General features: G+C 37.8%; 1 protein-coding gene across 4 annotated transcripts in view; it reads left to right on the plus strand.

Annotated features, from left to right (window-relative positions):
* The first annotated feature begins 557 nt into the window (after positions 1-557).
* Positions 558-27,819, plus strand: part of LOC127965393 (neurabin-1) — a 34,770-nt gene continuing 7,508 nt past the window's right edge. For all 4 annotated transcript variants that reach the window (XM_052566201.1, XM_052566203.1, XM_052566204.1 and 1 more), the window contains exons 1-12: positions 558-676; positions 1,143-3,026; positions 20,484-20,616; positions 21,199-21,319; positions 23,780-23,884; positions 24,566-24,689; positions 25,341-25,490; positions 25,725-25,778; positions 25,869-26,098; positions 26,567-26,663; positions 26,759-26,822; positions 27,616-27,767. In XM_052566201.1, coding sequence (XP_052422161.1) covers positions 1,281-3,026; positions 20,484-20,616; positions 21,199-21,319; positions 23,780-23,884; positions 24,566-24,689; positions 25,341-25,490; positions 25,725-25,778; positions 25,869-26,098; positions 26,567-26,663; positions 26,759-26,822; positions 27,616-27,767 — 2,976 coding nt within the window. In that variant the 5' untranslated portion in view covers positions 558-676; positions 1,143-1,280. The remainder of the gene's footprint in view (positions 677-1,142; positions 3,027-20,483; positions 20,617-21,198; positions 21,320-23,779; positions 23,885-24,565; positions 24,690-25,340; positions 25,491-25,724; positions 25,779-25,868; positions 26,099-26,566; positions 26,664-26,758; positions 26,823-27,615; positions 27,768-27,819) is intronic.

The raw sequence follows: 27,819 nt of genomic DNA on the forward strand, positions 1-27,819 counted from the left end.
GTGTGTGTGTGTGTGTGTGTGTGTGTGTGGTTGAAAAGGGAACAGAGACACTGGAGTTGCGTAGGGAAGTTCGATTCTTTTGCCGAATCGATTCGTTTGGACTGTTCATTTCAGACAGCTAATAAAACGATTCACCAGTATGCACTTATGAGTATTGCCAGAAGCACATCTTAAATAATAATTTGATTAAATAAAAAATCCAGAAAGGCATAAACTTTACAGAGTTTTACAGAGTCTCATGTTTATCCTCAAAAACAAAGTAAATAACTAAAAATACAAACAAACAAAATAAATAAATAAATGAATAAATACCCAGAATAAGTTATATTGTAGTTATTTATTTCGTATTTATGTGTTCCAGTTTGATTTTGTCATTTGGTTTGCCTTTCTATTCATTTTTTTCTATACCTGCTCAATAAAATGTGGCTTGTTTATTTGTTTCAATAAAGTTTCACTCTCATACAAGAAGGTTCTCCCTCACTGAGGGTTTTACGAACGCTACGTGAATTATTTAAAAAGAATCGGTTAAACGAACTGACTCAAACGAACGATTCATTCTCGAATCGGACAGCAGTTCGTTGGAGAACCATGGCGGTGAAACAAATGACATGCTTGGGGATCTAAATTACCCAGAGCAGAAGAACCGGCGCCCGTGGATAGTGAGATATCCGTGGAGGTAAGAGAAGTGGATGACTTGATTGTTGCAGAAGCTGTACTTGTTTGTAACTCGAGTTCCGAAACTGGATCATTTGTTGAACTTACTGAGCTATTGTTCCGCAGAGAGTCCCACTGGAGCAGCTTTAGTGGGCAGGTTTAACACGGATCGCGGTAGTTCTTGATCATTGGAAGAACATTATTTAATCTAGTTTCGAGTTTTTAAACACTATCTTAAAGTGCAGAGGATCTGTCAGATATTGACCCCTGAATTAATATGAGACCAATGGATCTGCCTGCAAATCACTGTAGGAAAGTTTTGATCCGAGTTGACAAAGTTTCTTTGATCAAGGGGATGAGTCAGTGTGTAGATGATGTCTGCTAACAAAAGAGCGCCGAGATCAACGCTTTACATGCTTGTGCTTTCAAATCGCTTTTCAAATTTCCAAATTCAGTTTGGAATGTTACATTGTTTCTGTTCTTTTCAGATGAGCGCGGGGGTTTTCGATACAATGTATCAGAGTGACTCTGAAGGGCGCATGCCATTGTCCGTTTGAGGATACAGGATACAGGACCACGGACCTAAAATACAGTTTTAACGTGGAACACTTTGAAAGTCATTGAGAATGATCAAAGCAGAGAGCAAGGGCGAGCGCACCCTGCGCAGCGCGTCCCCGCACAGAAATGCCTACAAGTCGGACTTCCACGCCATTAAGTGCTCTTTTGATGGGACCAAATCCGACAGCGAGGACAAGTCTTATGCTAATGGAGCCAGCGACCTCCGGGAGGACACCAGAGGGAGGCCGTTTGGCAACCGGGTGAGCAAAATAAAGAACATTTTCCTGCAAATGGATGGTCAGCAACCACCGGAGAGTCAGGAACCGGCTTACAAAACAGATGCATCTTCTCCTGTATCCCCAGTGTCCAAGTTCCCAGTCAGCACTCACAAAACCTGCCTCAGTAGCGCCAACAACCAAGAACCGCAAAACACAGAGAGAACCCCAAAGGGAGAGGAAGTGGAGATAGATAAAGCCGCCCTGGCGGAAAAGTTTTCAGTTACCAGAAAGCTATTTGAGAGAGGGATAAAAGAGCAGCCTGCCGCAGACAAGCCGGGGCCCGGCAGGGTTTCTACGCGCCTGTCCCAGGGGAAGGTTCCTGAGGAGGGGCGTGGGGCCCGGAGGTCCTTTGGGTCTTCTGAGAATAACAACAGTAGTGTCATCAAAAGCCCGACGTCACCCACGAGGAGTGCTCCAGAGGAAAGGAGGGAAACTGAGGACTCGAAACAGGTCAGTAGACTGTCACTTAACTCCGGGCCTGTTTCCAAGCGGTTGGAGAACTTCACTGTGGACGGCAATAAAGAAGATTCAATGCAAAGTCCTGAGAAACTGAGCAGCCCTACTGAGCGCTCGCTGCCATCACCTCGAGGGAGTTTCCAGAAACCCAGCTCCCCTGCTGCTGATCCAGAACACAAACCTGCGTCCCCAAACTCTGACAAACTCTCGCCTAAAACCAACTCCAGCAGCCCTCCGTTCAAGTCCATCAGCCCGATTTCATACAAACCCACCTCTCCGACCAGCAGGAGCCCCGGCGAGCCTCTTTCTCCCAATGCTCAAAGCCCGTCAACAGGAAACCACTGGGTGAAAGACTCCACGATAAATGAAGCTCCTCAATGTAGTAGTACTCCTGCGAAAGATCTCAAAGCTTCACCCTCTGCCAGCGGCACATATAAACGGCCATGGAGTCCGGAGGAACCAAAAAGCCCAAACCACATAATTCGCAGTCCGTCTAGGGACATCTATAAAGAACAGGTCGCACAGAGTCTGGACCCTGCTGGTGCAGGGGTGGTACGGGCCGAGCTCGTAGTGGTCCAGAACGAGTCTTCAGAAAGCGAGGAGAACGATGAAGAGCTTTTGGAGGAGGTGAAACTGCAAAGAGAACTTAAATTGGAGGCGCAGCGAAAAGATGTGACTGCCTCTCTGCAGGTGTCATCACCTCAAAACCATACAGAGGACAAACAGCTGGAGAAGGATGCGTGTGTGTCTACAGAGCTGAAGAAAGAGGAACCAAATCAAGAAGAAGAAGAAGAAGAAGAGGAGGAGGAGGAGATCATCCAAAAGAGGAATAGCTGTCATGAAGATGATGACGAGGAGGAGAGTGAGCAGGAAGATCCAGATGAATGCGGGAAAACGTCTCCGGTGTTTTATAGTTTTGAGAACGCAGCGTTTGTGGATGATAAGGAACCGGGTCAGGACCAGCAGGATGAGGAGGATGAAGATGAGGTCTATGAGGAGTATGATGAAGCTCCTGGTTTGTCTGAGGATGAGGAAGGGCCTCCAAGAAGGAAAATCAGATTCTCCACTGAGCCCATACGGGTAAGCAATGTCAAAAATAAAAAAAATATATATATATGATATATACTATATAATCAAAAAATATATATACACACATTTTCATTTTCTGAAAATTCAGCATTTCACTTCTGTGTCTCATTTCACATGTCTGTGGTTTGGAAAGCAAAATCTGCTTTTTTTTTAATTTAATTATTAGAAAAGCACTTAATTAACGGTTTAAGAGCGCTCAGACACATCACTGTGGCTTTAGAAGGAGATGATTTGGGGACATTTGAAGCTCTCGGTGAGGCCCGGGGGCAAAGCTCTCTTCAACAGTTGGGTGGTTGCAGAACATTTGTTTGGGGGTTGAAAAGGGGGAATATTTTTAGAAATATTGTTGACATTGCGATTCACTGAGGGACAGAGGGCTGACATGAAATGCGGATGGTAAATAGAACAGAAAAGTATGCTGGCACAGATCCGCTCCTACAAAACACATTTCCTTGTGAGCAATCTTCATTTTGATCTCTCTCTTCATGTGTAGTCTACATGTTCACGATCCATGAGATTTTAACTTAAAAAAACAAAAAGTGGTGCTTCTTGTGCAAAAACAATCTGTACAATGCTAAGGGGTTCTGAGGGGTTTTCCCACTGCAGTTAATAGGGTGTTTCTGGGTGATTTCCTTGTGTTTTTTAAGGTGTTGTGGCATATATATGACCAACCCATTCTTATCTGTGCAAGTTATCCCATTTTTGGGGGAAATTAAAATTTTGGCAGTTTTACAACCATAGGCTGTGGAATGTCGTGGGCTTGTAGCATCTCCTTAAACCAAACCAGCAAAAGATCCCACCGTAGACCTTTAATCAGGGTAGCAGCACCATATTTAAACCTTACATGCATGAATGTATTACATGTCTTTAGCAACCTGGACCTGTAAACCCAATCTCATGGCAATTCATACATATTCTTATGAGGTGGCTAATTCATACAAATTTGTATTACCTCACTTTGTAAGTTTTTTGCTAAATCGTATGTATTTTACAAGCCCCCCCCCCCCCCCCCCCTCACAATTTGTATGAAATTGCGTAAACGACCTACCCCTAACCTTGCCCCTAAAACTACCCTTCACTAGACAAATCATACAAAATCATACAATTGAGGTCGTACAAATTTGTATGAATTAGCCACCTCGTAAAATACATACAAATTGGCCGTGAAATAGAGTTGGATCAATATATCTAACAAAGATGGATCTCTAACTGCGGCAATAGTGTTAAATTTTCCTGCTATTTTAAATCACAATCCCAAAAGAATAAAATTTAAGCTTAATTTTGTTACCTTTTGATATTGGACGGGGGCTCAGTTCGAGCAGATGATTCAGCGTCTTGCTCATATTTGTAATTTCAAGCATATTTTCAAAAGTATTATTTTCAACGTCTTCAAAATCAGTGTTTTGATCACTGGCAGCTTATTAACCACGTCGTCCACCATTAAATGACTGATACAAATCTTTCATTGCACACAAGAACTGTGGTTCAGTTTTTACAGATTTTAGGATATTCTTTTATTTTATGCCTGTGGTAATTATGAATGAAACATCACATCGAGTAACAAACATTGAGGAAGAAAGGTGCATTGCACTTATTGAGTCATCAGATATTTAATTTGTGTTGCACAGGAAAAAAATATAGGTACACTAATATATCCCTTGCATGGGTCGCTAGCAATCCTGATATATAAGCTTTATCCAGTGCTTGCCATATGTCTGTTTCTCACAGCCTCGTTTTCAACTGCATAACATTCACTGTGGACCGTCTAGATGTCTGTGTAGCATGCTAGTATGCTAAAGTCACTGATGCATGACTAGTGATAATGTCTCAATCTTCATAGGACCCACCTCACACTTACTCTCTTTTGCTCCCTGCATTATTCCTCTGAGATTGTGAAATGAAGGAGTGTAGCTGTGTAAACAGGTCTTGTCCTGGCTCGAGGCAGGTATTTTTCCACCATTGTGTTTCATCTCGGTCTTAACATGTTGAGCTGAAGAGTTGTTGCATTGTTGCTGTGGATGTGGGTTCATAATTGGGGATTCAGACAGTTCCCACATGACAGGTCCAAGTCTTTTATGAACGGGTTTGGTGAAGTTGAATAAATGAAACATGATAAAGACCTGGCAAGCTGCATCTCTGGTGTATTTGAGATGGGAAACAGAAGATGTGTCTGGTTCCTACGTCAGAGTGAAAGAGATTTCATCCTCCGGTTGTAGTTTACAAGGCATTTGTTGTAACTGGAATGAGTAGTTGAGTGTAGTATGTGATGATTGTCATTAAACAGGACAGAAATCAGCTATGAGGGATTTATAGTTGTTTTGGGAGAACGTAACTCTGTGTGTAGCTGCTGCTTTGACGTAAGATAACTGTGCAGCAGTGTAATTGGTCTGATTGATTACTTTCAGCACACAGGTCATAGACCATTTTGAAGGATGTAAACAATAACCATCTAACATAATGTTTCTAACGCATTTCTTGTTGTACACTGTCAACTTCCATAACTTCTGGGACTATTATATCTGGTTGCAGAAAGCAATGTACTGGCAGAAATCGCACAATAACCAAATCTCAAAAAGTTGCACAATGTTTCTTTTTAACACATAAAGTTAAACTTGTTTGGATTTATTACAAAGTCATATCACATAGGACCAGGATCATTTTTGTTATTGTTCAGTGGTGTAACTTCCAGGTTTGTGAGTTATCAGCAGCTTGTGGTATCTCTAATGGGTTTGTTCACCCAAAGATGACAAGTGCTTGCTACAGATGCGACAGCGAATTAAAACTTGTTCCAATTTTATTATGACAGACAAAATTTCGCACTCTTGTGCAATGAGCTTTAACCAGTGATTTCCTGTGAACACTGAAAGTGTAACTGCTATACTACCAGACACAATCACAGTTGAATCCATGAATCCAATCATACAAATGTCATTTACAGTATAATGTGGTATTTCACAGAATGTGTCATTTTGGCTAAATCAAAAGTGGCACTGTACTCCCAAATCACAGTTTAGACTAGTGTCTGTGAATTTTAAAATGCAAAATTTATTTACCAGTATTTAACATTTAAAATTTTAAAAAGATTGATTAAAGTGTCCATGTTTTATATGTAATGTTGCACTTGAAAATGTTTTTATAATCCATTTTGTAGTCATTAAACCCAGAAAAATACAAACGGACAACGAAACATCTGACAAAATACAATTATTTGAAATAAAAATGGAATTATATTTTAAAAAAGAATAATAGAATATGAAAATCATTACTTTTTATGAATTCAGTCAGACATGCTTTTTTAGTTAAAATTTAAACCATTACAATTAAATCAAGAAAAAAGTACAATAAAACAGAATTTGGGAAACTCACAAATTGTTGCTAAATTTTCTAATTAATTTAAATCACTTATACCTGCTTTTTGTTTTACTACATTTTTTATTTAACCATTAAAACATGAAAAAACATGAGAAACATTAAAATAAGAGAAAGGGAAAAAACAGAATTTTTGAGAAATTCTAACTTGGAGAAAAATTTTAATTGCTAAAACTAAAATACAAATAAGTTAAGTAAAGATTTCATAGGGCCCAACAATTACAGCCAAGTTTGCCAAATTTTGCACCAATGATGTTTCACTGGAGGCGGAGCCAGCCAGCACACAACGGACAGAACTCTTGTTACAGCAGCAGCTGGTTAGGACATTAATGAAACTCATTAATATTCATGAGAGAGCTCAAATTATAGTCACACACGGTTAAGACACATCGGCAGCCCTATATAGTTTACAGATGGTTTGATGCATATTGCACACAAAAAGTCCCAAGCGACAGTCACAATCTCCACTCTGATCGGCTGAACTCGTGCAGTGTCCAGAAGTCTGGCAACTTGAGTTTTGTTTCATCCAGCCTCCGTCGAGGAAGTCCCGTGTGCCAGAGAGGGAGGAGGCAGGACAGGGGCTGACGGTAACCTGAGCCTGTCCCGTCGAGGAAGAGAGACGGAGAGACCGAGTGTGTGAAAGAGAGCCTCTTTGTTCAGCAGAGTGAAATAACTCCCTTGATCACCGACTTCTGTCAGATGTCTCATCATCTACAAAAGGCCACATTCTGCACCTTTTTAGCAGTTTATCATGACTCAAGATTTCAGCAAAAACAGTCATACTTTACTTTTTAAACATAGTTTCTGCCTTCTTTCTGACTTTGATATAACTGGGCAGTTTCTGCTACTTTACCCTTAACAATAAAACCGCTCTGTTGTGCTTTAGGCAGAGCCAGGTTGACCGTATCAGTTTATGTTCTGCCCACAGAAGGTCATAATAACTCATAGTGAGTAAACTGTGGTTTGCGATTGGCCAGTCCACTAACCCTGTCCCTTAGTTACTGTTGCTATGCCTGTCAAACTGTATTACTGCCGCTTGTTATGCCTCTGGCAAATATGTACAAAGAGCTGATAGGATTAAGTGAAATATCCCAGGAATTACTAATGATTAACTGTGTATTATGTCTGTTATTTTAATCTCATCTGCCGGTTTGTCATAGAAGGCTTCATCTAGAAACCTGAGACTGGACAAAGAAAGGTTTTGAATCAGTTTTCTGTAAGACTGTGTATACTGTGGTGTGTACTGTTTTAGGAAGGGGTGTAACGGTACGCAAACATGACTCGGGTTTGACGTCACTGTTTGGTGCATGGGAGAAAAAACTCGGCTAAACATTTATTATTATTTTTTAATAAAACAATGGTTTACTGAACAAATAGCTTTTTCTTTAAATAAATTAAATTACAATTTAACTTTCTTTGGGATAAAAAAAAAATAAATAATATATATATATATATATATATATATATATATATATATATATATATATATATATATATATATATATATATATATATATATACACCTCAGTTTATGCTCTAAACTACAGGGAGCCTTTGTACATTATTATAAGTTTACAATTAACAACAGAGCCCAGAATTAAATTACTATTTATTTTTAACTATAATAATTAGCACTCAAATAAAAAATGTTTATGTTTTTAAATTAACTTCTTTATTATACAGTTTCTATTTGTTGTTGAGATAGAATCATTTACACACTGGCTGTCATAACTTATGAAATATGTATTTAAACTTACATTAAATAATCAAGACAGCACTAACAGGTAAAGTAAAACACATTTTGTTATAGGTTTGAAGACAACGATGTTTTGATCCACTTCAGATGTTGACTAGTGTATAGTCTAATATTTCATTCACTTTTGATAGTCACTGTTCTTCTTCACTGATGAAGTCTTGCCATGCTTTGCATATACAGTCATGATTGTAAAGACTGTTGGCTCCCTTTACAGTTCCTCGAGCAGCAGTGTCGATCGACGTGTGATCCCATCATCTGAGATGTTCATTCTAGTGCCATAGTTAAATGGAGACAGCTCCACAAAGTCAACAGGTGATGACACAGCGCAGCGTTAATGACACATAGGTAGGTTAGTGCATAGCTTTACTAAACACTAGAGTGTTTCCAGTATGTAGTCTGTGTGCAGGCATCTCAAATACTCACACCACAAATAGGGTTAGTATGTGATGATACTTGAAACATTTGTTGGTGGTGTGGTGTATTTTTAAATGTGGTGAGATCAGTATATTTGGAGAGTAGCAGTTGTGTGTCCGTCCGTTTCTCATGCTCTGTCTGAAAGCGTGTAGGTGTGTCTGTAACAGTTGAAATCACAGCAGCAGCTGAAGTGCACGGGAGTTTAATCTCTCAACTCCTCTGCCTTTGATTCCCTGTTTTCATTCGCTGAACTAGCATGCTTTATGCATTGTCATTTTAACATTTTCGACCTGACAATAAAGCAGTAATCCAGTTGGGGCAATTTTAATGAATAAAATGAAATAGCAATAGTGTCAAAAGTAATATAAATATGGGTAATCATTTGTACAGTAGGAATTGTACAAGTAAAGTTCACTGAAGAAAATGCTGCTGTGCAGTTTCTAGGGTGTTCAGGGAGGTTGAAACACCATTGTGAGGTGATTGTTTGGCCCAGCAAGAAACTACCCAGAACAGCCAAGTTAACTTAAAGACTGAACTGTGCTTCATTTTCTGCTGTTTGTGCTCAGTTGAGCATGCACAGCTTTTAAAGAGTGCTGTATTTGTTGTGAGCACAGCACACTACCTAGTGGACCTTTGTGTTTGAGAACTCAAATCAGTGCTGATGAAAATGACTTTGGGCACATGCAGGGGTTTAATTGGGCTGGGGCCGTCCAGGGCTTTTACTGGCAACTCATCAGTGGACTTTCCTCTTACATTTTCAACAACTGTACTGTATTTATTTCTGCTGTTCCAAAAGAGCCTCCTACTGGTTAGTGTATCAATTTTCATTTTCTATGAGCCTCTCTTTTTGTTCAGACCAATGTGAAAATTCACCCAATATGACACTGTTTTAAATTGTTATTACAATATTATATAATATATATATATTTTTTTAAATCTGCAGTTTGTAAATTTGGCCTCTTTTGGCCGTCTCTGTTTGAAAACCTCCAGTTGCAGCTGTGTGCAGAATTATTTTCCTTGCGTGGGTTGTGTATTGGCACAGCTCCAGCTCGGATGAATCTAATGTTTTGAGGAGTATGTGTGTGTGTGGCAGTCAATCACCGCACTGGTGTGGATGTTTACTTCGCTATCACAGATTCTAGCTTGCATCTATTTGACCCAAATAAGAATTTTCTGCATATATTGTCATCTGAACAAGTAACAAGTCTGCCATGTTTGTTCTGACCAACTGAGGAAAAAGCATTATAATAAACAGCGCTACCAATGGTGATTTAAATCTAACAGTCACTTAGCTCATATCAAACCATGCAAATTATTAGTATTGTTACTTTATCCTCGAGTTATTAATGTTAACAACATCAGCATTGCCCATAGTGTGTATTAGCATGTAGATTCCAACTTCTGTACAGTCACACCATTCAAATTTCTTAAGGGGTCATATGATGTTGCTAAAAAGAACATTATTTGGTGTATTTGGTGTAATGAAATGTATTTTTGCAGTTTAAGGTTAAAAAACACATTATTATCCACATGATTTACATTTATAGTTGCTCCTCTAAGCCCTGTATTTCTGAAACACATAGATTTTTACAAAGCTTATCGTTCTGAAAAGCAAGGTGTGCTCTGATTGGCCAGCTCTCCAGGGGAGCATTTCCCAAAAGCAACTATGGTTGCAAGTTCTGTCGCTACCAATAGATCTCAGTGGAACTAACTGCCATAGTTGGCTAACGATTCTTTTGGGAAATGCACCCAGTGCGCTGTGATTGGCTGAATGCCTCAAGCGTGTGATGGAAATGTTACGCCCCTCACCATACTGTGATGCCGTGTCCCAGAGCGACGTAAAAAACTAAACAAAAAAACAACAACATTATAACCCATTATGACCCCTTTAAATTCCATTTCACACACTTCAACATTACATTACATTTAGTCATTTAGCAGACACTTTTATCCAAAGAAACTTACAAATGAAGACAATGGAAGCAATCAAAAACAACAAAAGGGCTTTGATAAGTCTCAGTTAGCTTAACACAGTACACATAGACAGTTTTTTTTTTTAGATTATATAATAATGAAAAGAAAAAACAAATAAATATAATACAAAAAGATGAGAAAAATTGTGTTTTTTTAATGAAAACAAGCAGTTTGTAAATGAATAGAGTGCGAGTCTAAAAGGGGCAAGTTTAAGAACCGAATTAGAATGGAGTGCGAGAGAGGGTCAGATAAGAGATGTGTTTTTAGCCGATTCTTGAAGATGGCCAAGTCCTTGCTGCTACTGAGTTGGGCAGGTCATTCATCTGTAGGATAGCTGAAATATATTTTTTACACCATACAGAGGATACCCAACTGGCATTTGCAATGCATTTTCTGTAAATCTGCTGTATTTTGAAATGAGTTTTACAAAATAAATGTGAAAAAAAAAAATGTGTTTATAAAATATTAGAGTGCAGAGACGAGGAATGGAAACTAATTGGTTGTATGCCATTTACTGTCACTTAAGACTCCAAAACTCCAAACTGTAGTTTTAGATAACACCATTCTCATTGTGGGGATTTTCATAGTGAAGTAGAAAAGAGGTCAGTTAAACAAATGAAATAAATAGAAACCTTGCAATAGCATGCAAATGCTTGTCATTCTAAGTTATTTGTTTATTAGTAAAACATTTTAATAAATATAAGTCATTCTAAACTTATGCAGACATCAGACAGACATCTATTCAAATCCAAATGTTCTTTGCACCGAATTTTCATTTTTCATCTTTCATCAACAAAGATTCATCTTGATGTGAAGAAGTCTTAAATTCCTATGGTATTTTGCTCTGTAGAATTGGCTTGGATCCCTAAACCTATGGAAATAAGTCTTTTTTTTTTTTGCACATTTTAATGTCCTCCAATTGAAAACTGTAAGGTGGATGGCAAAAACTGTGAGATGATGAACAATAATGATGATGATGATGATGATTATGATAATAATAATAAATGCATTTAACGATTTTAACAGAAGTAAGTAAATTAAGTAATTAATTCAAGTAACTAATGTTGACAAAATAGGACTTTAGTGCTAGTAAACAAGTTTGGGAGAGTTTCTCTTTATCTTAGCGAGTCAGGATCTTTCACAGGTCTTGTTGTTATATTTAGCAACACAAGGTTGTGTTCTTCCGGTTTACTGTCTTTGAATGTGCATGTGTGTGCTGTGGTGTCCTGGACGGGGCTTGTAGCATTAGTGTGTGTTGATGAAGAGCACCTGCTCTCTCCGCTCACTCCAGGAAGTTCAGCAGCCTCTCCTCAAAGCTACACAAAGGTCTGAACAAACACACAGGTGTGGCGCTAACGCGGGAATACATGTGCTTCTGTGACACACATCTGCCGTGGCCTGAGAAATCGAAACAAGTGTATTACTCCCTGCAGAAATGTCACCTACTGTATGTTCATGGTTAGAGAGTCAAAATAATACACTTTTCCAGCTGCTATATTGCAGGAGATAAAACACACTGTTCTCTGATGGCAGCAAGTTGAGCAGCTTTAGAAATACATTGTTCTAATAAGTGTGACCATGCAAAACTTGTTCTCATCTGAAAAGAGGACTTTGGAGCACTGGGCTACAGTTCCGTTCTTCTTCTCCTTAGCCCAGGTAAGACGCCTCTGACCGTTGTCAAATCTCTTAACATGTCTGTGTGTGGTGGCTCTTGATGCCTTGACTCCAGCCTCAATTTTCTTGTGAAGTTTACTCAAATTCTTGAATCGATTTTGCTTGACAGTCCTCATAAGGCTGCGGTTCTCTCTGTTGGTTGTGCATCTTTTTCTTCCACACTTTTTCCTTCCACTCAACTTTGTGTTAACATGCTTGGATACAGCACTCTGTGAACAGCCAGCTTCTTTAGTAATGAATGTTTGTGGCTTACACTCCTTGTGAAGGGTGTCAGTGATTGTCTTCTGTACGACTGTCAGATCAGCAGTCTTCCTCATGATTGTGTAGTCTGGTGAACCAAACTGAGAGACCATTTTGAACGCTCAGGAAACCTTTGCAGGTGTTTTGAGTTTATTAGCTGACTCCATGTCACCATTTTCTAATCTGTTGAGAGTGAATTGGTGGGTTTTTGTTAAATGTGAGCAAAAATCATCACAATTAAAGAACCAGAGACTTAAACTACTTCAGTCTGTGTGCATTGAATTTATTTTATACACAAGTACACAATTTGAGTTGAATTACTGAAATAAATGAACTTTTCCACGACATTCTAATTTATTGAGAAGCACCTTTATTTTACTCTTCAGTCTCACTGAATGTCATTGCTTATAATATGATACATGATATGAGTGTGTCATATGCCCTCAAATGCTGCAGGATCTTTTTTCGTCCGTATCTTATTTTTTAGTAAATGTATGAGTCAGTTCTCCAAATTCTCACATCACATTAACAATCAACATGAGCAACTAACATTTTACAAACATTATTTAGCATCTTGAGAAACATTTGAATTTTTCCCCCAAATAAACTTTGTTTGAGATTTTGTTAAGTACAGTGAATTTAATGCATTCAAATACTTTTTGGGACTTACAGCGAGTGACCGGGTGGAGTGCATAGCCCACAGCAAATTAATAATAAGAAAAGAAACGCAGCTTGTATGTGTAAGAAAGGTTTTTTTTTTTTTTAGATTAAAGAAGTTGAACAGTAATTATTAACTCTGAAGAGAGAAATATAGACATAACATGGAAAGACTGGTGTTGTGTTGCAGTGTTTCTCTGGACTGGAGCTGAAATGTAAATGTGAAGCAGATGTACACTATGAGTATTAATTTAAGGACATCACATAAAACATGCACGGTGGTCAAACATTAAGCATTCTGTCTTGCTTTGCTCAGCCTCGTGTTGTTCCAAACGCACGACTGCTCTGTTCATCATCCATACAGTGAAATATGACCGGGATCAAGGGTACCAAAACGCCACAATAATGCATCAAAAACACTTTTATGCAATTTTTATGATGATCCCTATTAGTCTTCTGTAGTCACTTTGTGTGAGGAATGTTTAGGGCCATATGATTTATATGATGCTGAAAAGGGAGATTAATTTCAATGAATAATGAATTATAAAAGTAATTTAACCATTTAATCAGAGTCTTAAAAAAAATATACAGGTTCTTCTAAAAGAATAAGCATAACTGAACATAATTATTTGAAGGTTGACTTTTTTTGTATTATAAAAACACTTTTCTTTTATTGGTCGGATGAAATATGCTAATTTTTTGAGATAGGAATTTTGGGTTTTCATGAGCTGTATGCCAAAATCATCAGTATTAAAACAATAAATACCCTGAAATATTTCAGTTGGTGTGCAATGAATCTAAAATATATGAAAGTTTAATTTTTATCATTATATTATGGAAAATAATGAACTTTTTCACATTATGCTAATTATTTGAGAAGGACCTGTATATATTTTATTGGGCCTGATTCATCCAAATTTGTTCACCTCTGAAAATCACCATCCATAGTCCTCAAATACATGCTTCTGCACATTTTCTTAAATACTGTATTTGTGTTTATACAGTATATGTGTATATTTATCAGGATTGCACACATTTATGTGAATGATTCATATATATTCATATGTGAGAAGCCAACAGAGAAAATGATACTCCTCTCAGAAAACATAAAAAAAGATAATTTTAGATGTTTAATAACTATTTGGAGCTTTGGGGTTACTAGACGAGGGCTTATAGATCTTATTTTTGTGAAAACCTTAAATGCTTTATTTTTTGCTGTTGTCTGTAGCTCAAAATTAACCAGTGCGTATTCACACTTATTTTGCCAGCACGGGTCATATATATTTTTAATTCAAACCGGTAAGATTTGAGAGCAGTTTGTATCTCTGGATATTACTGCCAATCGTTTAACATTTCTATTGTGATGCACTTGTCAAATATGAAATGTTTAGCTACTTCTTTCACTCTTTAACCTGAAGTGTTGTGATTAAGTTCATGCTGGGCTTCAGTGAGCAGTAAATGTATTCCTATAATTCACTTGCGCTCAGGATGAGAGGAAGTCAGAAGTCAGACAGGAAGCTGTGTAACTGAGGCAGGTGTGAACAGCGCGGCACAGATTCTCTCAGAGACCAGAGCGCTCAGGTTTCAGCAAAGAAAAGGAACATTGTTTGACTTGGTGGTGTCGTCCATGGCAACAGGAGAGATGGAAGAGGGACAGAAAGGAGAAAAAGAAGAGGCCAAGTGTAAGCACAGAGCGGTGTGAGGTCAGTGCAGGCTCACAAATACTCAAATATGTTCTACAGTTAATTAACACGCAGTCATTGCACTTTCTGTCTCTCAGTCTCTTATTTTTCACGATGGATTTCCAGTGTTCACAGGTTCAGTCACAGTGGGTGATAGTTCACAATCTTCACATGCTAAAAGTCATTTTTATTACAAGTATTTTGTCTTGCATTTTCAGTAAAATAAATTAATAAATTATGGTTACGCTTTATTTTAAGGTGTCCTTGTTACAGTGGAATTATACATAAAATTCTGATTAAGTACATGTTAATTACTGAGTAATATTAATGAACTGCATGTGCAGTAGAGTTTGGCTAAGGGTTACTTTCATGTAATTATGGAAAATTAATTGTTATTGTAATAGTAAGTAGTAAGTACATGTAATGTACATGACAAGGACACATTAAAATAAAGTGTTACCCAAAATACATTAAACAAAACTGGATAAAATAAGACTTGTTTGCAAAGAAAAATAATACTTGTTTGCTTTTTAAAAAAAAAAAAAAAATGTAAAATAGATTTTAAGTTTTACATTTATGCTTGAAAAAAAATGGAAACTTCAAGGTGGATTTTCTAAAAAATGCCAACAAGTCTTTCTTTGGCATTGTCAAACAGACAGTTTTCAGTTCACAAAACAGTGACTCAGTAATGAGCTGATTCTTTTGAACTGTCCATTTCAAACTCAGTTTTTAATTATGGTATTAAAACCTCTAATTAAACCTTTTTGTAATCTAAACTTTTTCTTTTAAAAAAAGTGTACTGAAAAAAAGTTTCATTCATCCCTAAGGGCAAGTTATTTATTTTTCATTGGCTCAAATAAAAAAATATAGATATGAATCAGTACCCTAATTTCTTATTTTCTTAAGTTGTATAAATGATTTTTTTTTTTCAGTGTGTAAAAGTCTTAAACTATCTTACATTTAATACAAACATGCAGAGACCCTGTATTAAAATATGGTACATGGTTTTGTTTAGCTTGTAGTTGAGACCAATTATTATTGGTTCGGAAAGTTAGTCCCTGTGGTTGAGAGAGAGACGACTGCGTGTGTAGACAGAGAGACGTCTAGTCGTGTGGATTGGGGATTATGTTCAAGGTCGGGAAGCTGAACTGTTTTTTTCCAGCTTTTGGACTACATCAGTTTATACATAATCCAACATCTTCACACTAATCCTGAAACACACACGCGCACGCACACACGCACACACTGTTTTTAAAGATGCCATATTTAACACTTCTATTAACTCTTATGTAAATAAATAACTAACTTAAAGATACAGCTTGTTTTTGACTCGTGCATTCATTTACTTTTGCTTGAAATATACTTACATTTTGAATATCATCTCAAAACCTCCAACCTAGCTAATATACGGGTGCATCTTAATTAATTTGAATGTTGTAGAAAAGTTCATTTCAGTAATTCAACTCCAATTGTGAAACTCATGTATTAAATAAATGCAATGCACACAGACTGAAGTAGTTTAAGTCTTTGGTTCTTTTAATTGTGATGATTTTGGCTCACATTTAACAAAAACCCACCAATTCAATAAATTAGAATACTTCATAAGACCAAAAAAAAAAACATTTTTAGTAAACTGTTGTCCTAGAAAGTATGTTGATTTACTGTACATGTACTCAATACTTGGTAGGTGATGCTTTTGGTTTAATGACTGCCTCAGTTCGGCGTGGCATGGAGGAGATCAGTTTGTGGCTCTGCTGAGGTGGTCTGGAAGCTCAGGTTTCTTTGACAGTGGCCTTCAGCTCATCTGCATTTTGGTTTAGTTTCTTGTTTCTCATCTTCCTCTTGACAAAATAGCCCATAGATTCTCTCTGGGGTTCAGGTCTGGTGAGTTTACTGGCCAGTCAAGCACACCAACACCATGGTCATTTAACCAACTTTTGGTGCTTTTAGTAAATGGGTGCAGTGGTTTTCAAAAAACTCAATGGACCAACACCAGCAGATGACATTGCACCCCAAATCATTACAGAGTGTGGAAACAGTGTGTTAACACTGGACTTCAAGCAACTTTGGCTATGAGCTTATCCACCCTTCCTCCAGACTCTAGGACCTTGGTTTCCAAATAAAATACAAAACTTGCTCTCACCTGAAAAGAGGACTTTAGACCAATGGCAATAGTCCAGTTCTTCTTCTCCTTAGCCCAGGTAAGACACCTCTGACCGTTGTGTGTGGTTCAACAAATCTCTTGACCTGTCTGTGTGTGGTGGCTCTTGATGCCTTGACCCCTGCCTCAGTCCATTCCTTGTGAAGTTCAGTCAAGTTCTTGAATAGATTTTGCTTGACAATCCTCATAAGGCTGCGGTTCTCTTGGTTGGTTATCATCTCATCTTTTTCTTCCACACTTTTTCCTTCCACTCAGCTTTCTGTTAACATGCTTGGATACAGCACTCTGTGAACAACCAGCTTCATTGGCAATGAATGTTTGTGGCTTACCCTCCTTGTGAAGGGTGTCAATGATTGTCTTCTGGACAACTGTCAGATCAGCAGTCTTCCTCATGATTGTCTAGTGTACCAAACTGAGAGACCATTTTGAAAGCTCAGGAAACCTTTGCAGGTGTTTTGAGTTTATTAGCTGATTGGCATGTGACCACATTCTAATCTGTTGAGAGTGAATTGGTGGGTTTTTGTTAAATGTGAGCCAAAAGCATCACTATTAAAAGAACCAAAGACTTAAACTACTTCAGTCTGTGTGCACTGAATTTATTTAATACACAAGTTTCACAATTTGAGTTGAATTACTGAAATAATTGAACTTTTCCATGACATTCTAATTTATTGAGAAGCACCTGTTGAGTTAAACATTATTTAAAAACAATTAACTGTCAGTAATAAATTAGAACAAACCAACATGTTACAAGCAATAAATCAAATATATAAATGAAATAAACAGTAATTTTATGTTTTTTTTCCAGGCAGGTCTAACTAGGGGTGCACCAAAAAGAAAATTCTTGGCGGAAGCCGAAGCCAAACAAAATGAAACAATGTGTCGAAGGCCGAATACCAAACACTACTTTTTTTTTTTTTTCTCCATATTTTGCTGATTTGCAAAAAAAAAAAAAAAAAGAATTAATAACCAAATGTTGTAGCCAAATAGTTGTACACAACAATTTAATTATTTACTTTTACAAACATTTATAACATTCTAGCAGACATTATGCCAACAAAGCACAATTTAACTTAAAATAAATAAGTTAGTAATACGTGTACAAACAGAAAACCATCTCAGACAGTGAGCGAATGGTACATTTCTCTTTCACGTCTTCTTGTACTTGATCAGTTAAAAATCACACGAATGTATCAAGTTCTAAGACTTGTCTGAACGATAAACTTCCACAGTCGGGCCTGTTACGACTCTATCAGCTATCCCTACCATCTTTCACCCTGGCTCTTAGTGTCGAGTCCTGTTGATGTTTTACATCTGCAGAGGTTGTAATTTAATAAACAGACAGGTTTTGGTGCTGTTCTTTAAGGCATATATTCAAGTTAGCTCTGCTAGGACTCGCTAAGTCTTACTAACCAAAATAGACTTTCATCAGGACTCATCAGTTAACAGATACATTAATGATATGTTAATATAGGTGGTCATAAGATAATGAATCATGGTTGTGACATCTTTATCAGAAGGTTTCGTGGATGAGCTGCTTTTTAGTTCAGCTTTAATAAATATTCTGGGTGGTCATGATACATTGAACTCTTATATAGAAGACCAAAATGTTGTCTGCTGGAAAGTGTTGTATTGTCTAATTAATATTTTAAAGACAAAAACATGGCATTGTTCTCACTCCAGAATGGTGACTGAAACCAATGAGCTTCCACTGTGCTGTTATTGGACTCTCAGTTAATTTGGTGTCATGCTGATATATCCTGATGTAATTCATCACATCAGAAGCTAAGCACATCTGCAGTGACTAGCAGCGCTGTTTTCTGTGCTGTGATGTAGATGCTTCCCAGTAATAAACTGACTCTTTTTCTGCTCCTAATTTTGAATCGGCATCTTTAATTCAAACCACAACCCTCAATGCTATAAACCAAGATTACGAAATACCTTGGACGCCTCTAAACGGTTCTTTTTCCCTCAAACTGCAGTCGAAGTCCTCTAAACTTCCACAGAAAGAGAGGTTAGTGGTGAAATCTCTGTCTCTGTCTTTTCCTTTTAGGAACCGTTCGTAGTTCTCAGGTGGATTACATGACAATAAAATGTCTGTGTGTGTGTGTGTGTGTGTGCACGCGTGTCTGTGCATGTGTGTGTGTGTGTGTGAGAGAGAGAGCTAGAGAAAGAGCTGGCAATGATTTGAGCTTTGACTTTGTTCATTCAAACTTTGGATCCCAGTCTGTGTGTCTCTCCACAAAATAATACTATTTAGGCTAGTTTGACTCTGTCTTCAGTTGGATTCATTTTATATTGTGTTTCCCCTCAAATGTTTTCTCTCAGACTGATAAAATATAATTAGTGGAGCCCAGTGAGATCATTTTACTCAAACCCAGTGTTTTATTGTTCCTCTCTCACAGTGCTCAGGCTTAATCCTATTTCTCACACACACACACACACACACACACATTCATTAATCGAGAAAACATTTGATAGACTATTTAAATGGATACTTCAGCTAAAAAAAGAAAATTGTCATTGTTTACTCAAATTTGTATATTGTTTCAAACCTGTGTGACTTAATTTCTTCTTTGGAACAAAAGGGGCAACTATTGGAAAATAGAGGATTGGTTTGCCAAAAAATTAAAATAACAACAGTTTTTTGAAAATGAATGATTGAGTAGGGACATACATACATAGGGACTGTCAGGCTCCAAATAAAAAATATATAATTAAATGATTAAAAAACAAAAATATAAGTCCAGTATGTGAGGCATAAAAAAGTGTACCTCTGTCACACTCTTGCTTGCCCTCATGTTTAGGTATTTCACATTATGTTCCACGAATGAAAATAAGTTGTATTGTTTTTTGAATGAAACTGTGGGATGAAGAGAACTTTTAAGTAAACTGTTTATTGAATTTTATTTTATAAGTAATTTAATTGAAAAAATATATATTATATATAATTTACTTTAATCTGCAAAAAAAAATTATGAAATTTTTTAGTCAGAATTTTTGAGTGTGTCTTTTTGTTTTTTAGGAGGTTATTTTTAGTTTATGAGTTATGTTTTATGCATATGATTTATGCATGTACTAAATGATCGTTGCTTGTGCTTCCTGTTTATAGACAGTCACACTGCATCAGTTCATCATATATATATATATATATATATATATATATATATATATATATATATATATACACACTGTACTTTTGGACTATAAAGGATGGATAAATCTCTAATAAATGACTGTGTGTGTGCAGTAAGTGATTTTCTCTGTAGTAGATAAGAGCTGTTTCCACTGGGCTGATACTGTAGCAGAGAGGACTGTAGAGAAGCTGAGTACAGCTTTGATGTTTCGGTTTCATTGACATGTCCAGTGTTTTTCCATGAACCGAAATGCTGACCAGTGATCTAGGAAGGGCTTTGATCCTAATAAAATGCATAATAGGCACTCTAAGAGATTATGAAAGTGAATGAACAGTTTTTGTGTATTATTAGCTGTAATTGACTGTTGTGTCTCTGGGCTTTCAGGTGTACAGCACGTTCTCTAATGAAGAGTACGACCGCAGGAACGATGACGTGGATCCTGTGGCGGCGTCTGCCGAGTACGAGCTGGAGAAACGTGTGGAGAAGATGGACGTGTTTCCCGTGGAGATCGAGAAAGGTTGAGGCAGTGTCTTTCACAAAATACTCCAGCTCTCAGATTGAGTGATTAAAAATCAGTCATACTAGACACCTTTAAACACCATGTTCTGCACATAAATAGACTTATAATTTTACCCAGGGTTTTTTTTTTCTTTACCAGAAACATGCATAATTTAGTTTTCATGCTCACTTTTCCATCTTACTGACCCTTAGAATTAAACATATTGTTTCTGCTACTCTACCTTTAAAGCTGTGGTCACATTAGTTTTGTGGGCAAAAATAGATCCATTGTCAATAATTTAAGGAAGTATGAAGCACAGGTCAAACGGAAATCACTTTCAAACCAAGTTTTTTTTTATTGATCAATGTGGCAGATTTCTATTGAAATCACTGATTTTCAATACATCCCTGCCAAGACGCTGATCTCTGAACGTGTTTTAATATGTAAATGTCATATGTTAATGATAAATGGCCTGTTTGCAATGTGGAGAAGCTGGACATGTTAGAGTATGCCTGCTTCAATAATTGCACAATTCGAAAGTCAATGAAAAAAACAATTATGAAGGCAAACCATTTTTCTCTCTCTCTTGTGTTCATGTAGGTGATAAAGGGCTGGGGATCAGTATTATAGGGATGGGTGTTGGGGCAGATCAGGGGCTGGAGAAACTGGGTATCTTCGTCAAGACCATCACACAGGACGGAGCTGCAGAGAGAGATGGCAGGTGAGATCTTTAGATCAAATGAAAGAATAAACATATGGACCTGCAGAGTAGAATCTCTTAGAACAAGCAGAGATTCACCCTGGAGTGAATGGATTCACTGTGGACCCATTAGATGAAAAAACAGGTCTTGATTGCTTGGAAAAGTAAGATCAACTGGCTCCGATACTGTGAGCTTGTAATATTGTCTTAATCAGTCCTTTTTCTTGAGAGAAGCATCATTTTATTCAGCAAAGACACATTAAATTAAATATAACTTTTACACTGTTACAAAACAACCCCGTCTTTTGGACCATGTGAGTAAATGATGACAGAATTGTCATTTTTGGTTGGTATGAACTATAACTTTAATAGATTATTTTCTTAATTTGATTATTATTACTATAAAAATATATAATTTTTTCTTTGATGAAATGATACTCTAAATAATAAACTAAAACTGCCGGTAGGTGGTGGTAAATGTCTTAATGATTAAGTCATTGAGTCATTTATTCATTCGATTCGTTCAAATGGCTGATTCATTTAGGAGTGAAGTAAAGGGTTCTTCATGAATGGTTCATTGAATCATTAGGCTTGTTCGACTTGAAGCGAATCATCACCATCAGACTGATACCGTGGTACTTTGGTGTCATACTCCAATCGGTCTGTGCAGCGAACAGACCAAATTCATTCAAAAAAATTGAACAAATTCATTCAAACCGTGGATTTAGAAATGAAATACCCCTGTGGGTTGCTCGGATATTAACAGTTCTGCTTTATCTTTATCTTCTGGTTGGCAAAATTGAGCAAAACAGACAACATTGTGTCTAAAATATCACAATATTAACTTCTTAATGAACTATTGTATAAGATGAGTGTCACATTTACACTAGTGTGATATTTCACTTAGCCTACAGCCTACAGTGTGATATTTATTAACTATGTGATGTAAATATGAGACAATCTCAAATGGGCGTTTTGCCCCATATCTTGAATTTCAGTGATATTTTCTAGGCTCCATCGCACAGTAAGTTCTTGCTCTGCCTCATATTAGTCATTATTTGACTGTATGAAGTCACATGTCTTGGGCGGGGCAAGTGCGTCAAATGCGTTAATAATTTTAACGCATTGTTTTTAATAATTAATCTAATAATGCGTTAAATTACCAGCCCTAGTGTGTGTATATATTCTGGCGAGCCCTGTTTGGGGTGATCTGCGGCTGCAGTCGTGTTGGGCATGTCTTCATGTGCTGCTTCCTGAGGGCAGCTGGAGCAGGACACACATGTTTGATCGGTCTGTTGGGCTGTTAAACATCCAAACCACTGCATTTATGACTGTGTCACAGAGCAGAAAACACACTCTTCCTCTTTCCTGTGAATCTCAGCACTCACTGCCAACTGCTGTCTGGAAAAAGTGACCCAGCTGGGTCTCTGTCATAAACATGTTATGATGTATAGTTAGTGGGTCAGATTAGATGTGAGAAGTGTTAGCAGTCTGTGCCTTGCCCAGAGAGGTGTGATATAGGATGTGAAGTATTATAGGGCCCTACATCCATTTTATTTCTTCCCAAATTCCTTTGTTTTTCTCTGTTTAGAGAATCTTTTTCTAGATTCCATTTTTTCTGTTTTAATTTTACCAAAATGGTTACATGAAGCAATTGGGGGTTCAATGCTTTGCTCAAGGGCACCTAAGTAGTGTTATTGCCGGCCCGAGATTCGAACCCACAACCCTAAGGTTAGGAGTCAAACTCTCTAACCACTAAGCCACAACTTCCCCACGTTAAAACATATTAATCAATAAACATGTCTAATTAATTGAAATCATAACGCTTACAGTTTAACATCAATTTATTAAAAGTTTAATAATAATACACTTTAAGGCCCTATGAAATATGTGTTATTATATCAGTTATATTTTTGTCAGATTCTGTGAATCGGTTTCCCATTCATTTTATGGATTTCATTTTAATAGTTTCATATGAATTGTAATAATCAAAAGCATGTTTAATTATTTTCTAAAGAGTAATTCTCTTTTATTATTATTTTTTTCAGAAGCACATTTTCTACTAAATAAAATTCCGGTAAATATTTTTTTTTTTCCTGGTAAATATTCCTTAAATATTGTTTAATATGTTCATTAGTGGTAAGTATATTTACATTATGTGATATTTATTTCAAGCTAAAGCGGTACTAGTAAATCAGCAGAATCGTACCGTTTTTAAAAGCAGGGCTTCACGATACATTTTTACTTCCTTTATATCATGCAACACTATCATATGGAGAGCAGATACCACTTTAAAGAAAACTCTATCCACACTTTTAGGCAAGCATATCTAAAACACTACTTTTCATAAAACAATACAATCCCATTCCTGTTTTATGAGTAATAATAGTTATTTCACAGCTGCTTTAAGAGACATACTGTATGAAATAACTATTTTTTTAGTCATCTTAACATCTTAAAGATGGTGATGTTCTGTTCCAGGATCCAGGTGAATGATCAGATTGTGGAGGTGGATGGCATCAGTCTGGTTGGTGTGACGCAACTCTTTGCTGCAACCGTCCTGAAGAACACGAAGGGAACTGTAAGGTTGGTCCTGCTCTGTCCATCAGTTACATAAACATCACATCTTCTCTAATGGAGTAGAGGATTTATGAGAAAACTGAAAAACGTTGTTTACACATCTAGTAATATATTTGGTGTGGGCTTCACTATTGACATAGAATTAGATTTTTTTCTTAAATATTTACAGTTACAGTTCAATCGTGACAAATCTTTTAAGCATGCATAAACACATGACTGTTTGTGTTTGATGTATTTAACAGACTAGATCTGCTGCATGCACTGCTGCAGAGCAAATATGGACTTGCTACTGCTAACAGATACAAAGACACGCTGCTGTGACCGTAAAAGACATGTGTGAATGATAGACAGGTGGAGCTGAGGGAGGTGGAGGGTTTCTGTGCTTCAGGACCAGCTTGCAGTGAACACTAAACCAGACAATTTAAATATTGTGCAAAAGCCAGTCAGCTTGTGGCATAGTAAACGATGTGATTGCTAGATTGCATGTAAAGAACTGTAGGTTCTGGATCTGTGAGACTGCAGGAAGGTAGCTCTCCAGGAGCAGGTTTGGACACCTCTGCTCTGGACTAAAGGTCACGGGTTTATTACATGCAAATAAACAATGCACACACTCACATCTACCTGATGTATGCAGATCAGTATACGTTTGGTTTCCGTCCTTGCTCACCTGTCAATCACACCGTTCAGGTTTCTGATTGGCCGAGAGAAGCCAGGTGTTCAGAGTGAGGTGGCACGCCTGATCAGTGAAACCCTGGAGCAGGAGCGGCAGCAGCAGCAGGTGGACGACACGTACGAGGTGTCCACTGAAGAGGTCAGTCACACACACACACACACAACTCCTGGTCTGTTTCTCACATCAGTGCTGACACACTGTACACGTTTGGAGTGCAGTGCTGGGTATGTCACCGTCTGTTACCGGTTACAAATAACATGATGAAACTGCAGTCAGTAATGTACTCTAGATTACTCGTGTATTATTTTGGTTTATTTCATAGCTGATTTAAACCTTTTTAGGTTTATTTGGACCTTTGGTTTTTAGAAGGTTTTAAAGGGCATTGCTCTGAGAAATCCATTCATTTCAATAGGACAACACAGGACCAGAATTTTCCATGCAAAATTAGTTTGAAAATAACTTGTGTGTGAGCTGTGCTTTGTGCATTGCTGCGCTATTGAAAATGAACCTCCTGTTGTTTCCCTGCAAAGTTTTTCTAATTTTCCTGCACGTTTAGACTGGAATCCTGCACAGAAACACCTTCAGACTTTTTTCAGCCAGAACTTCTTTGATGAATGTTCACAAGTATGCAAAAATATGTAAAAATCCACCATGCTGAATGAGGAAACAGATTCAAGAGTCTGTTTCTAAATCATAGTGGGGCTAAACCACTCTGTTTTTGGTACCTATATGTGAAGCATTTTTTTTTTTTGCGTTTACGTCATGTCTGTGTCTCTGATGTCCTGACAGGACGAGCACTACGAGGATGAGGAGGAGGAAGGCATCCTTGGTTCGAGCTTCGGCAGGAGGAATGTGGAAGTGTACGATCTGCCCGAGAGCGAGGAAATGTTCCTGCCGTCAGACATGGACGCCGCTCAACTAACGTTCAGATTTAAAGAGGTGCTTTTCATTTCACTGTACGGGTCAGTATACAGTCTATGTAAGTACCCCAATGGAAGGGTACCAAAAATGTGGCTTGGTACAGTTCGCTATTTTGGTACCATTCGCAATTTCTAACAATGGAAACGGACATAATTGCGTACTGTACTGTACTGAACTGTACCGCTGGGTGGAAACAAGCCGTTATTTATATCAGATTGCCATTGAAGATTTCTTATTCTGTTTTAATTTCAGCTCCAGATAAAACACACCATTGCAGAAGCCGAAGTAGATGAACTGAAAGAGAGAGTACGGACTTCTGAACATTATTATCCATTTATATCCAACATACAGCAGTCCCCGTGTGTTTGAACTGACCAGCTTCTGTTGATGCTGTAGTTGAGAGAGTGGTCAGAGGAGCGTGCGGCGTGGGAGGCGAGGGAGGCTCAGTTAGAGAGGAGCGTTCAGGAGAACTCGGAGAGAATGGCTCAGATGGAGAAGAACTGGCTGGAGGCTCAGGCTCTCTGTAAGAGCATCGACGAACAGCTCAACGACACGCAGAGCCAATATGAAGCGCTGGATAAAAAATACAGCAAAGCCAAGAAACTGCTCAAGGACTATCAGCAGAAGTATGCGCTCACGTCAGCACTAAGATTTCCTTTAGTATAAACTTTAACTGCTTTGTGATCACCATGCAATGTTTATTGTAATAACTTCAAAATGCTTTGTGCATATAGTCTGTGATTCGCGTGAACTTGGGCTTTTTGGAACATTAATAGCACTTTTTTGTCCTTTGTGACAGCCCCTAGTCAAAGTATGTTCTACAAAGTATGCATTCTTCAAATTTCCTTCTCAGTTTCCCAGTACAAGGTTATACAGATTTTAAATGACATTTACCTCCAATATGTCAAAAAAAAAAAAAAATGAAACCAGAATTATGAACTTCACTTTATCTAGTGTTCAGATTTCTGTTCTGGAAATGTATGCAAAATGTGTGCATATTAAATAAGATAATGCATCATTTGCATATCTAAACATATCATTTTAGAAATTAGAAACAGACATTCTAATTAGCTGTGTGTGTGTGTGTGTTGCAGAGAGGCGGAGTATGAGCAGAGGGAGGAGGACTTACGGAGATCTCTGGAGGAGAGAGAGGCCGAGTATAAAACTCATATAGAGGATCTGCAGCGCAGGGTGAGAACACACTTCTCTTATCAGCGGCAGCAGGAATGAACTCGCATGCTGTCATGTTCTCTGATTCCTACCTGTTGATCTGTCTCTGTGTGTAGCTGGCACAGCTTGAATCTGAGTCTCCACTGTCGGGCAGTAAGTCTGCAGATTCAGTTCTGCTGGGTGAGTTAAAGATCTCAATGCTTCTTAATGGCTGTCTAAATCCAAGCAGGATTAATTGATTGTAATATCATGCTGAGCCCAGACTGAAGTTGTAAGAGGCGAAAACCAGTTGGGCTCAGTCGTAGAAACATACTGCTGCAGAGAGGAACAGCAACATGAGATATATGCATAATTATGCTAAATACGAATGCAGTTGACTTTTCACATATAAAATAGTTAAGTCCTGGGTCTTTTTAATCTTGGTTATTATTTAAGGGTAGTTTTTACCCTTAAAACACTAGACTCTTTTGCAAATTTATAGGATTGTTTTTTTTTTTTTTTTTTTTTGATTGCATCGCATTGCATCATGTATGTGAGAAAAAGCATCCATGAGATAAAACATCCCTTCTCCAAGCATGCATCTTATTTTAATAACTGCTTGTACATTTCTTACCACACCTGTTTCTTCTACGACAGTATTATTATGCAACAGTGTTTACTGATGCTGTTTCCTCACATGCAGAAACTAAACGCAGCACAGGAAACTATACAAAGTGGCACTCAAAATTAACCAATAACACTTGTTCTGAAGTAAGCTAACATACCCAATTTTTGAGTAGGCCTGAAAGAAAGCAGGCGGTTAAGTCTCCAGATGGTCCATTATCCATTGTCAGTTGCATAGAGATAAAAGAAACCCTGTTCACGCAGAAGTCAGAGGAAGCTGTGACTACAGTGAATCACTTGACCAGTAATTGATACAGTTGGAGAGCTTTCAAAGGATCTCTCAGTCAGTTAAGCATGCTTTGTTCTCCAGGAGCGGACTGGAGTGAGGTGGTTCCTGAGACCGAGCGTCTGGACACCAGCGTCCATCGTGCAAAAGCCCAGCTGGCCCAGAGGTCCAAGCGGCAGCCGCCGTCCCGCAGTAAACTCAAAGAGACGCTCAGCTCGCCAGTGAGAAGCCCACAGGTCACACAGAGCTCAAGAAAGCAATTGACCGCTGTAAAAAATCCAATACTTC

Source organism: Carassius gibelio, chromosome B9, assembly GCF_023724105.1.
Source record: "Carassius gibelio isolate Cgi1373 ecotype wild population from Czech Republic chromosome B9, carGib1.2-hapl.c, whole genome shotgun sequence".
NCBI classification, from domain to species: domain Eukaryota; kingdom Metazoa; phylum Chordata; class Actinopteri; order Cypriniformes; family Cyprinidae; genus Carassius; species Carassius gibelio.